The sequence below is a fragment of the Rhinoderma darwinii genome, chromosome 1 (genome assembly GCF_050947455.1).
Source record: "Rhinoderma darwinii isolate aRhiDar2 chromosome 1, aRhiDar2.hap1, whole genome shotgun sequence".
NCBI lineage: Eukaryota > Metazoa > Chordata > Amphibia > Anura > Rhinodermatidae > Rhinoderma > Rhinoderma darwinii.
Window position 1 is genome coordinate 92,471,297 of NC_134687.1, and position 14,254 is coordinate 92,485,550.

Consider the following 14,254-nt stretch of genomic DNA (forward strand, 5'->3'; position numbering starts at 1 on the left):
CCACATCCGTAAAAGTCAGATCTATTAAAATATAACATTATTTAACTCGCATCTTGTACGCCATAAAAAAAACAAAATGGCAGAATGTTTTTTGTTCACCATAGCTCTACAAAAAATAAATTTAATATAAAGTGATTACAGTTGTATATACCAATAAAAACTATAGCTAGTCACGCAAAAAAAAAGCCTTCACACGGCTCAATCGACGAAGAAATAAAAAAGTTATGGCCTTTAGAATATGGTGACACAAAACTAATTTCTGTAGTTTTTTCTTTGTAAAAGTAGAAAAACATTCATAAAAACTATACATATTTGGTATTGCCATAAATGGTATTGACCAGCTGAATTAAGTTAAGTTGTCGTTTTTTACCGCATGGTGAAATCCGTAAAAACAAAACAAAAAAACAGTGGAGGAATCGCAGTTTTTCCCAATTCCACCACACAAAAAATGTTGTTCAGTTTCCCAGTACATTATATGGTACTTTAAAAAGTGCCAATATAAACTACAACTCCTCCCGCTAAAAATAAGCCTTCACACCACTCCATTGACAGAAAAATTTAAAAAAGAGTTATGGCTTTTGGAAGGCGGGGAGTGAAAGATGAAAAAACTAAAAATGGCTGTAGCGCCAAGGGGTTAATTATATCCCCCAGTCAACAGTCCACCACTGGATTGTGTTTGTGCAACCAGGGCAATCCCAAAAAACTGGCAGACAATAACGTCAAAACAAAAATTATATGGATTCTACATGCATAGAACCCACCAGGACTGAGATTTCACCGGTGACAAATTCTATCTCCTGTAAAATCAGAGTATCTTCAACAGCAGTCACATGGATGGGACACAGCAACTTTGTCAGGGATAATCACTCACATTTTTAATGGCTGATTTGCGCTGATAAAGTTTCTTCTTGAACACTTTTTTGATGACTACATATATAACTTTATGTTTTGTACATATTTGGTCTAGCTTTTCTTCAAATGGACACATCTGGTAACGTCACGACTAACAACCTGCACAATAAATTTATGGCATCATTTATGATGATCTGTGTATACTGTAGAAAAAAAAAACAAAAAAAAAAACAGCAGCAGAACTGCTTTTTTCCTGCGTTTTTACCAAAATAAAATTTCATATAAACTATATTTTACAGTATATGTACCAAAAAAAAGGTACCTACATATAGTACCACACGTCCAGCAAAAAACAAAGCCTCATACAGCTACGCTGAACAAAAAAGAAAAAAGTTATGACTGCAGGGATGCAAAAAGGAAACAAAAATATTGTTCTGGTCTTCAAGACTAAAATTGGCCCGGTTAAAATTTTTACACACATAGGTGTTATCTCCGTAATTGTGATGACCCATGTGTTCTTAAACTGCACAGTTAAACTATGTAATAAATAAAAGATAACGGAAAAGTTAACGACGGACTACTCAAAAAAAGTTAAGAAATTGTATGTACCCTAAAATGGTTCTATAAAAATATGAGTCGTCTCGCAAGTCCACATACGACTACATTGATGGAAAAATAAAATAAGTTAAGGCTTGGAATGTGGCGATATAAATTTGATTTTCCATGAAATTTTTTATTATTGTTAGAATACAGCAAAACATAAAAAAAACTACACATATTTGGTCTCGCCTTAAATCGTACCAACCCATGGAATAAAGCGAACACGTTATTTATGCCACATGATGAACGGCATCAATTTAAATTAAAAAAAAACACAATGGTGGAATTTTTTTTATCCTCCGCCCAAGGGAGTTAATAAAAGTGAAGCATTAAGTTATATGTACCCGAAATTGGTGCACAACAACTTGCCCCTCAAAAAACAAGCCCTTGTACGGCTATGTCGATGGAAAAATAAAAACTATGGCTCTCGGAAACCAGAGATAAATACCATTCTTAGAGCAGTAACATTCGCTTCCATGAGCAGTTACTAGGTGGCTGCCTCACGGAAAACAAAACGCAACTTGCAGGAATCCATGATCTGCAAACTGTATGTGCTTGAGGTATGTCAGCTACCTAGTAACAGCGGCCCTCCCACTGTTGTTCCTGGTAGGTAGCCGGATTACACATAGTAAAATGGGAACGACATATCGCATTCAACTTTGATGGAAATAATTATAACACTAAGTTCATAATCACTTTCTAATATTTAGAAACGAAAGGTTAAAATGTTAACAAACTGGCAGTAAGAAAGAGGTTGTTTGAGAAAAAGGGGCAGTTTTTTCCCCAAGAAACAGCATTGCTCTTATTTATGGGCAGAGTCTGGTATTGCAGCTAGTCTGCATTGAAAAGAATAGGGCTGGCTCGGTTTCTTTAAAAAATATACAATTTTTTAAATCCTGGGCAACAACTTTAATTTAACGTAACACTTGCCAATAATTTTGTGATAAAGAGTGGACAACGCCCAACAGGAAAATATTTACAACATATTATAGTAAAAAAATACTCCAACATTTATTTTGTTAAAAAAAAATGTATTGTTTTGTTTAAATCATTGAGACACATGGAAAGTGCAGAGACAACGTTAATCTATGTGATGGTAGCATTTCCATAGTACTACTGACAAGGACACAGCGAAACACAAACACATTCAGAATTTAACCCGATTACATCTTTAGTTCAGTTCTGAGCATTTCACATTCACAAGAATTAGGGAGAATACATCAGAAAAAAACAGTTAACATTTGATTTCAACAAGATGGTAGCAATTTGTTCATTTGGCTAAAAACAGAATATTTTTCTGACTTGTGGCTGTAATACTAGGAATTTGGTATAGATACTTGTAGAAAGAATAGATACAATGAATACTAAATATCCTTCGATAATAATAATAATTAAATAGTAAAAAGTTTATACATCCTCCAAAACAGAACAAGGCGACCTATGGGTCTCCAGACACAGGGAGGTTATAAGACAAGTGCTGCCACCTACTGGCTAACAGGACATGATCGCACTTACAGGTCTACAACACTTGAGGAGCCAGCGCTTCCCTCTATTCTACAAGGCACTGAGAGGCATGGAAAATGTAATTCTATAAAATATGACTCATCTGTAAGTTTCTGTATAACTACTGAGTTAAAGCATATTTTCTTATTCTGAGCTCTGTTATAGCGGATGATGTTTTCAGTAAAATGAAAGCAGAAATGTTCTTATTGGATCATGCATGCTAGGTCCTCTACATCAGTCACTAACTTTGGCAATAAAGAGTTTGCAGAAAACAGCAAGACCTTCTTAGAACAGAAGATACGGTCATATCCCTCCCATAGCTCACTCACTAGTGGGCAAAGTCATGTCAATTGATCCTGCATGCCCCTGTGGTCAGCTATGGATCCAGAAAAGCTGCGTATTTGAAATTGTGAATGCATGACTAGAACAGTTTACATATCTCTGCCTTCTATCCTGGAATTATTTTGATACGTGAGTTATGTATCTATCATATAAACTCCTTGCTGTATTTTGCAGTACTAGAGTAAGGTCAAGATCACACACACACGCAACTGTTTTGATGGAATTTTTGGCTCAGCTTTTGAAACCAAATAGAGGAGTGGGCACAAAAAGGATGAGATGTGTGAGTCATTTCTTTATATATTTGATGCCTTTTGGATCCACTTCTTTAGCTCCAAAAAATTAACCAAAAACTGCACCAATATGGAGTGTGTGATTTAACTTACGGGTTGGTTCACAGTGTGTTGTTTTTTTTAAAAAAAAACAGCACCGTTTTTGTGCCAATTTTTCATGCAGTTTTTTTTAACCAAAGCCAAAAGTTGATCCAGCAGGAAGGAGAAGTATACGTTCTTCCTTTATATTTCCCATTCCCTTTGAATCTACTTCTGGCTTTGGCTAAAAAGACTACATGACAAACGGTCACAAAAACTGGGCTATTTTTCAAAAACCACTGGGTAAAACTATTCGAAAGCAGCTTTTTGGTTCCTTTGAATCCTACTCATCCTAAGCTTCCAATGTTACAATGTTAGGCTGCTGGGAATTGTAGTGTAACATCAATGATGAGAAAGTTGTTATAGTTGGACTGCGCTTACATAACTAAGGCCTCCTGTATAAAAACAAAATGAGTAACATGTACATATATGGTATAATGAAATTCTATTTGTCTATGAACGTATAATCCATAGTAGGTGCCAGCTAGCCTGATCATCTTCTGCTCTCGTTTTACCTCACTTCTATTGTGTGCGTCTATAATATAAGTATTTTATATAAATGATTCAGTAATCAATATATCATGATATCATCAGATGGAAGTCTTAATCCAGCCAATCAAGTCACACAATGAACTAGAAAACATGGCGTATGCAAATATTAGGATAAATTCAAGGCAAAAGAGTTCATTACCTTCAGTAAAAGAACAAGACATCTGACAATTATAGATATATATTTAATCCTTTGGTTGGTCACACACGGATTTATTTTCATTTTTGTTGTAGGAGATTAGAGAAACTGTCTGGTTAAGTGAATGGAGATATGCTGCAATACCAGACACGGCCCATGAACAAGAGTGGCGCTGTGTCTGGACGAAAACAGCTATGTTTTTCAAATCTCATGCAACACTTTTAATTTCATATAAGATCAAATATCAAAAGAAAGAAGTGATGTTGCTTGTGGCACCAGGAGGTTTTTTTTGTGATCCGCAGCAGTTCAATTCCTGTTCAATTCCTAATCCATTAATTTTCCCACATGTTGCCAGATCACATTTGCAGATTTTGGCTATTCAATTAGGAGGGAAACGATCATTTTATAGCATAAACAGTGTAAAGTTATCAATTGTGCCGTTGTGTTGATCTTACATGATAAAAAAAATCATCATGTGCCCGAAGAAATCTGCATGGGGCATGACGAAATCTGCATGGGGTATGATGAAATCTGCATGGGGCATGACGAAATCTGCATGGGGCATGATGAAATCTGCATGGGGCACGGCTCAGTTCGGGCTGCAAGGTAGCAAGCCGGACATGATCAATACAGGATCTGCTTGCTTGAGCTTGAGAATTACTGGCCCATCCTACACCTCAATGTGTAATACTTTATACATAAATAAGTAACAGCTGAAGAAGTAGAATAAGCTGTACAAGATTGTGTTAGCTTTATTTATGACCAACATTAAAATGGCCAGAACTGAACTATATGAAAACAGAACATAAATAAGACAGTAAATAAATAATTGGAGAGAGTAAATCATTAAAAGACACAAAACAGCTCTACACATCAGTCTACATTTTACATAATCAAGCTGACAAAAAAAAATACAGACAACCTTCATTAACCCTTAATATTACACCCTACAGAGACAAAGGGTAAACCAGCGCTCACCATTGCTGCACCCTTCGACCTGTTGGGTTAAATGACTTCATATCATAAGCCCTCCCCAACTCTTTGACCTTACAAGTACATATGTGACTTCTTCTAGTAGTCTTACACGCAGGTAGAGTATAGAACAGTGGTCTGCAGCACGTGGCTTGAGAGGCACAGGTTGCAGACCACCATTATAGAACATGGCCAGGTAACCTGGAGCTCCCCAGGTTTAGAGCAGTAGGTTACTTAACCTCGGTGTAGCAGTATTCCATCTTGTATCAGCTCACTGGAATTGAATGCTTTTTTTTCACACTAATACTTGATTGTCTTGAAACAGACACTTGAAATCATTTGCACAATTTCCCCGTGGCAGGTTGACCCCACTTGTAATGAGAGTGCTGTTCACATTTCACATTTGTACAGCGGAATGAATCACAATTACGGAACGGCAGGTGAGCAGAGTAAAGAGGTGTTCATATGACTACACACTGACATATTGCATTACATCCTTAAAGGGGTTGTGCGAAATAAAAAAAGAAACGGATATGCTTTATTACGACAGCTCTTGTCCATGGGGTGTTTCTGGTACTGCAGCTCAACCCTGTTCACCTAAATAGGGCTGAGCTGCACTACTAAGCACAGCCTACAGCCAGGAGTCATGATGCTCCTGGGGGAAGGGGAAGCATACCCTTTTTTCTATTTTCATACAACCCCTTTTAAACAGAAAAAAATGTAACACTGATCAAGTTGTTTGGGAGATTTGCCAATAAAAAAAAAATAAGAAAAAAGTGTTCCATGGATGTCATTTTTTTCTGGCAAAAAAAAATTAAGGCTCCACGGAGAGCATCACGGGAACATATCTGCTACTTAAAGAACCAAAATTCTGAGGGAGTATTACTACAAACCGTGAGGTGCTTAAAGCTGCAGTAGTGTTGAACTGCACGTACTGGATCGGCATTAGGAGGAGCATAACTGAACAACAAAATGGACGGTCCAAGTAAACTGGAACAATAGGTGCCAAAATAAAGTAGAATCGGACTAAGGGTGGCATACTTTGATGTCTGTGGAATGAGTCTGGGTTCCCACAGTGCAGATTTGCTGCAGATTTTGCACGTCATTTTAAAGCCAAAACCAGGAACGAAACCTAAACAGAAGAAATATATATAAAGGAAGGCTTTAGAAGTCTGCTCTCCTGGATCCAATTCTGGTTTTGGCTTAAAAAAATGCAGGCAAAATCTGCAGCTAATCTGCACTGTGGGCACCCAGCCTTAGTCTTTAACTCAATTATTTAAGAGTTCCAAATGTTTTGATATGGTGTAGTCTCAAAAAGCCATAAAGGCTAACTCTTCTATGTGGACGTTTCTACATATTTGTTGTGTGGATGGACATATTTAAACAAGTTTAAAGGGGTTGTCCGGGCATTTTTTTACTGATGGCCTATCCTTAGGATAGGTCATCAACATCAGATCACTGGGGATCCGACTCTCGGCACCCCCACTGATCAGCTGATTGATGGGGCAGCGGCGTTAGTCGCCGCAGCCTTTTCCTAGTTTACAGGCACAGTGCCTTACACTACTGTAGCGGCTGTGCCTGGGATTCCACCTTAAACATTAAAAGAGGTTCTCCAAAAATGCTTTCTTTCAAGACAGCAACATGCCTGTCCAGAGGTTATGCGTGGTACTGCAGCTCAGCCCCATTCACTTCAAAGGAGCGGAGCTGCAATACCAGACACAACCGATGGACAGATGTGGCAATGTTTTTGAAAGAAAGCGGCCGTGTTCTGGACAACCCCTTTAACCCCAGGTGGTGAAACAGATGTCTATAATGAAGTGTCAGTTCTTCAGCAAATCAGTGACTCTCCTGACCTATTTCTAATTGAATGTCTTTGGCAATGAACTGGGCCATTGTGTTGGATTGTGCAACCATAAGTATAAGAGTAATTTGTTTTATTTGTGGGTCATAAATTCATCTAACTGCTGCCCTGTTGGTATGTTGCCAAATATTAACACATTTATGACCACTTTTTTTCATATTTGATGAATAAGTGAATAATTAGAATTCTGCCCTCAGAATTTAATATAATTGTTATACTCTTATGATCTACATTATGACAATATGCACATTATGCTCTCTGCTGTACATTATATGAACCTAGCAGCTCATAATACACTTCTTAAAAATACACAATTTCGGGTAATAAAAAAAAAAATGAACTAGGATTATGAGGAAGAGTTTCTGAATAGGCACTATTCATATTGGAGAGACTGGGAACTATAAGTACGGGTTTATTCCAGTTATTACAATAATTGTCTGTACTATACAGAAGGCTGGCCCTAATTCTCTTCAATCCTTGCAAAACATTTTCCTCTTGGTTATAAACTTGCACAATTCTCATACGTGTTTGGCAACCTATTTCTTGGGAGTAACCATATACAGTTTATCTGCATGGGAATTGGCAAGAGTGGTATATATGTAAAAGCCTCATCATACAGACATAAAACTATTACAAGGGTCTCTGCAGGGCACCAGGTTTTGGGAAAAAGAAATGGCTGTTGTAATTCCAACTAGTTTATCTATTTTTCAACTGAATATACAGTAACATGATTCGTTTATGAAGTAAACACTAAAACCATCATATTATAAAATAAATTTGAAAGCATTTAAAAAAAAAAAAAGATCCAGCTTCTATTGTATATTGCGTGTAAATGTTAAATAAGCTCTCTTCCCTATAACCTACAAGTTTGGATAATTTATTCTTCCTTCCCAGGGGGGGTCAGTATCTTTGTGATGTAGACTGGTATGGAGCCTGTATGGTAGTGCACCGCACTTGGACTGCTCCTTTGGCAGTGAGCTGTACAGCCTCTGTCAGACTCAGAGCATATGCTGATGCCACACGGCCATCATCATATTTCCCCCAACATACTATACATTGGCCTGATGTTCATGGAGTCTCATACTAAGGAGCTTTACAGAACTCTGTTTTCCATCATGCAATGCTCCATCAAGTGTCATATGTAAGGAGCTATTTGCCCCTAGAAGAATATAATTGGAGGCATGCATACAGAGATACAGTAGAGGGCTTATGATCGTCTATGAATGCCATATGACAGGTCCGTATAAAATGGAGCTGTAATACAGTTGTGTGTTTGAGCCCTTAGGCTAGATTTATATGTGTAGATGCCCTCCCCCAATCAGATAGACCTCCGATAAACAATTATAATAGGAATGGTGTGAAATATGATGCAAGGATTGGTGCAATGAAAAAGCTGTCAATTTCCAATTGCCATTTCCATTTTTATCATTATTTAAATACTATGGTACATAGTTCTGTGCTTGGTTTTGAAACCCTTTGGTTGAGGTTAGATGTACCAGATCATTATGACCATATAAACAGAAATCTTTAAAAGGCCACTGCAATAATGGCTGTATTATATAAAGAAGCCCCACAAAGGAGAACCTAGTTTTTAGTACAGGTACATATGGCATACCACTACTGCCTCCCTCTACCAGTGGAGTAGTAGGTGCATGGCAGCTCCTCAAGATGAATGTGCACCCCAGATTGATCAGGGGTGATAAATACTGACCAAACAATTTTCACCCAGCTTTTATCACATGTGTATGATTATATTGTGTAAATCCATACTTACTACTAAGTTGTAGTAAACTAGTCATATATTAAATATTTCCATAGGATAAGATAGTTATGTATGTCCATTCCATACAATATTGATGATCCCAACACGGTGATAGTTGCCTACTCACATATGTTAGGAAGTTAATAAAAGAAATAAATGTAGAGGTATATGGATAGCTCTTCAATTTCTGAACCATCTACAAAATTTAGCTTGCTATGTAGTTTAAGAAAAGTAACTATTCTCCGTTGCTGTAACCCTGACCTGGTGTAGAAATGAATATGCATCACCTTCCAGCACCTCTTAAAACTGTTTTCTTCAAAGTGAATACCAATAATAGAAATAGCACCACTAGGGGATACAGAAGCACCTGGTACATGAGGCGGCCTTGTAGGTTTGGAAATTTAAAAATCGACTCCCAAAAAAGTCTATGGTGCAAAAGTCAAATGTATGGCTTTTTCAGCCATTTTCACAGTCAGCTTACATGAAAACATGAATATCAGTCCGTTGAACAAAAAATGTCTGAGCACAGTGCAGTTCAACAGAAAAAAAAGCACACTGTCACTGCTCCACCTTTACAAAACATTAGGAACACGTGGTATGACACATACAAACTGTACAAAATTACCATCAGTGTACCAAATGACTCTACTTTGGTTTCTTCATTTTTTTGTGTGTTTTTCTCATTTGGTGTTTTTTTTAACCTAGTCTTTAATTCAAGATACAGCACGATCTATTTTACAAACTAAAGGGTAATGTAAAAAAATATTCAGTTTTACTTTTACCATAAAAGCAAGAGCTATACTACAAAAATGTTCATCTAAAAAGATGGCCAATAGGAAAACTACGGCTGTGAATTAAAAATATAACTATACATAGTCAGCTGAGAGAGATGGGATACTGATCTTGGCTCTGGTGAAGTACGCAATCTTCTCCCTGAAAGAATACAAAGCAACACATGAGTCAAACCTGTGAATAGACTTTCATCCGTTCATGTCTGCAAACAAATCAGATTTCATGAAAAACACAATACCATGGTTACTTATGTTGAGGCTATGTGCTAAAATAAATAAAAAAAATACGTTTTTCCCCATCGTTCTGCACTCAATATCCCGTAATAACAAAGTGAAAACAGAATTTTTGTAATCTTTGCTAATTTATTGAAAAGGAAAAGCTAAAATATTGCATTGACATAAGTATTCAGACCCTTTACTCAGTACTTAGTTGAAGCACCTTTGGCAGCAATAACGGCATCTAGTCTTCTTGGGTATGATTGGGGATTTCCTGCTATTCTTCTCTGCAGATACTCTCAAGCTCTGTCAGGTTGGATGGGGATCGTTAATGGACAGCCATTTTCAGGTCTCTCCAGAGATGTTCGATTGGGTTCAAGTCAGGGCTCTGGCTGAGGCACTCAAGTACATTCACAGAGTTGTCCCTCAGCCACTCCTGTGTGGTCTTGGCTGTGTGCTTAGGGTCATTGTCCTGTTGGAAGGTGAACCTTTGGCCCAGTCTGAGGTCCAGAGCACAACTGGATAAGGTTTTCATTAAGAATATCTCTGTACTTTGCTCCATTCATCTTTCTCTCAACCCTGACCAGTCTTCCTGTCCCAGCCGCTGAGAAACACCTCCACAGCATGATGCTGCCACCACCATGAGGCTTAGAATTGAGGCCAAAAAGTTCAATCTTGGTTTCATCAGACCACAGAATCTTGTTTCACACAGTCTGAGAGTCCTTTAGGTGCTTTTTTGCCAACTCCAGGCGGGCATTCATGTGTATTTTACTGAGCAGAGGCTTCTTTCTGGCCACTCTGCCATAAGGCCCAGATTGGGGGAGTGCTACAGTGATTGTTGACCTTCTGGAAGTTTCTCACACACGATCATTGGAGCTCAGCCGAAGTGACCATTGGGTCACCTCTCTTACCAATGCCCTTCTCCCCCGATTACTTAGTTTTGTGGGGCAGCCAGCTCTAGGAAGAGTCCTGGTTGTTCCAAATGTCTTCCATTTAAGAACTATGCAGGCCACTCTGCTCTTGGGAACTTTCAGTGCAACACACATTTTTGTGTATCCTTCTCCAGATCTGTGCCTCCACACAATCCGGTCTCTAACTGAGCTCTACAGGCAGTTCTTTCCTCCTCATGGCTTGGTTTTTGCTCTGATATGCATTGTCAGCTGTAAGACCTTATATAGAGAGGGTGTGTCTTTCCAAATCATGTCCAATCAAATTAATTTATCACAGATGGACTCCAATCAAGGTGTAGAAACATTCCAAAGGTGATCTAGAGGAATTAGAGGCCCCCAGAGCTAAATTTCAAGTGTCATAGCACAGGGTCTGAATACTTATGTCCATGCGAAATTTGAGTTTTTCATTTTTAATAAATTTACAAAAATTTCTAAAATTCACTTTCACAGTATGGAGTATTGAGTGCAGAATGATTGAAAAAAAAAAAACGTTTGTTTTTCTATTTAAGCACAAGGCCTCAACATAAAATGTGAAAAAGTGAAAGGGTCTGAAGACTTTCCAAATGCACTATATATTTTTAAGATTGTCTTTATTTGTCATGACAACCCATACAAAAAAAATCCTAAAATATTCCAGGTTTTATAATAAAAACTAGTGCACCCACAATAGGCGGACACCACCTGTTTTCTGCAGGTCACTTTTCAGCTTTTGCTGTGTAGACAGAGGCAGGGTCAACAGAGCTATAGTGCTAGATAACACAGGAAAACAATACACAAACAGATAAGGCTCTGTATGCAGCTCCCCTGCCATTCCATGCATTACTTTATGGACACTTTGTCATTTAGCTCCCATTAATTTAAGCTGCCATAAGGCACAGAAACTTTGGTGCACTGTATATACAGAAAATTCAGAAAGGATGTGTGTGCCTCCAATATTGGGACTTTTCGATGTTGACAGGGGAATAAGCCATTCCCAGACACCATTTGGAATTAATTATCTCCCACGGCTATACACAGGATCAGGCACATTTGTCATTAGGGGACAGTCGGGTAGCTCATATACACGTTCGATCCATATAGGCGGTTCGGCCAACTTTGTATGGCCAGCTTTAACATCTGTTCCATCAGGTCTCGGTTTGGAGGGCAGAACATCATAATCTGCTACTCTATTCTACCTAGTATTAGAAGCAGACTCTCAAAAAAAATCCAATATGGTCAATCAGAAACAGAAGCCTTGATGTAGATGTGAACAGAGCCTTAAACTTGAGTCTTCCATCTTGCTCTGTGCTCTAATGCAGTCAAACCAGAATGTACAAAACAGGCCAGTAAAAAATAAACAAGTTTTATAGAGTAGTTTTATAATACTTTAAAAGGGGATCGGATGTTAAGCATTGTATAAACTCAATACTTTTTTTGCTGGTTAAATGAAAAGCCTGGGTGATTGCAGGAGAGAGTTATGTTCACGTGTGATAATGCCGCAATGCAGAGCAAATGTTCGGTGTCTCACCTGAATGTCTGTACTTGTAGAGGCACCTTCTGGCTCTGTTCCCGTAGCCTACATACATCCTTTGAGGCTTTTCTCATTAATTTTTCAGCGCAGAATCCTTGCTTTTGTTCTTCTTTTGATTGTTCAGCCTAAAGACAAACAAAACCATGATCTGTCTTTAAAGCTTAAGGCATCCGATCACCAGGATGTATTACATAACTTCAATTAATGGGTCGTTCTGGGCCTTTTGGCAGACAACTTATTTTATCACCATTATTGGCAGGACACATTGGACTAGGAAACTCAATATTGTGTAACACAACTTAAAGTAGAAAGTTGATTAATGATTTTACTCTTACTTTCCCAGATAACCTTCAGTATTAACTTGTACATCCTTTCCCTTAATATAATTCATTGTGACACTACAAGAATACATGAATCTCAAACTAAAAGAAAATATGCTACTGCAAGAAAATGCTCATCGTTGTAAAAAATTTCCAAAAGATTTCCATACAGGAGTAAATCATTGGTTACACATTTGCCTTTATATTAACTTAGATCTTCCTTCACTTTTTTCTCAACCCTATTATTATATTATATATAAATTATTTGAAATGTAGATACATGGAAATTGTCTTCTAATCACACAAATGAGGAATCATTACCTGCTTTTTAGCTTGTTTTAGAAGCTTCTGGAAGCGATCATCATCCAGAACACAAGGTGGCAATTCAGTCTCTCCCCTGGCCTTCATCTCCTCCAACTTCTGCTTCAGATCTCTCAGTAACTGCAGCTCATCATTGAGCCGTCTTTGTCTTGTCCGTGATGCTTGGAGATCCAGCTCCAAGTCCAGAGACGTCCTTTCACGACATTCATGCATGGCTCTTCTTGACATTGTCTGGCACATGGGCTAATGGAAACAACACAGGGAATAGGGACTTCAGCAAGCATGTATATTTACATGTATATAAATGAGAAATCACATAGGAATCACCAAATAATGATTTTCTTAATCATTTACCTAGGAGAAATCATATATTTAAGATCATTCCAGGCTTCGTGTAATGAGCCGCACTCTAAGTGGTCCCCGATGACAATGCTTCCAGTACTTAGGTACTAGTCAGCATCTTCGCAGACCTTTGAGTGAATCAAAAATCAAAATTCACATCAGTGTTTAGAACCTAAGAGTAGTTATGATGTGGACCCTGATTCTGATCAACATCAACAACCCCTTTGACATCACTGACCAGTAGGAGTGTTGAAATCTAGAGAAGGAGAGTATGACGCTTCTCCAACATATGATTTCTTTGGACTTAAAGAGGATCTGTCCCCAGATTTGACAATACAAACTGCATACATTATTAAATCAATTTCTTAGACCTGATGAGTCTGGTGTACTTACTTTGAAAATCTAAGACAGAATAGCTTTAAAATCCCCTAAAAAATGTTCCTGCCTAAAATTAGTATTTTATGAGACCAAGTATATGCATGATGTATTCTCAATCCCCTCATACCTAGAGCTGACAAGCTCCTTTCAGTGTCCCTCTTCCACTGCACCATGCTAAAATCTCGCACATGCTCAATAAAAGCTGCAGATTCCCTGGTTCTGCCGTGAGAGAGCCCATATTCCGGCAGCAGCAGTTTTAGTGCTAAATTACAGCTTCCAACTCCATCTCCTGCTTCCTTTTACTGCAAAGCCAGGGAGACTGCAACTTGTACCGAGTAAGTGTGAGATCTCAGCATGGTGTGGGGGAAGAGGGACAATGATAGGAGCTTGTCAGCTATAGGTGGGAGGAGATTGAGAATTGGTTTAATAAAATGCTAATTTTAATTTTAAGCAGGAAAACTTTAAGAAAGTCATTCTT

The 14,254-nt window shown here is 38.1% G+C and overlaps 1 protein-coding gene across 1 annotated transcript in view; it reads right to left on the reverse strand.

The window, feature by feature from the left end:
- Positions 1 to 2,598: 2,598 nt before the first annotated feature.
- WWC2 (WW and C2 domain containing 2) overlaps positions 2,599 to 14,254 on the reverse strand; it is a 200,643-nt gene continuing 188,987 nt past the window's right edge. The window contains exons 21-23 of the mRNA XM_075860208.1: positions 13,057 to 13,299; positions 12,413 to 12,540; positions 2,599 to 9,881 (exon numbers count right to left, since the gene is read on the reverse strand). Coding sequence (XP_075716323.1) covers positions 9,815 to 9,881; positions 12,413 to 12,540; positions 13,057 to 13,299 — 438 coding nt within the window. The 3' untranslated portion in view covers positions 2,599 to 9,814. The remainder of the gene's footprint in view (positions 9,882 to 12,412; positions 12,541 to 13,056; positions 13,300 to 14,254) is intronic.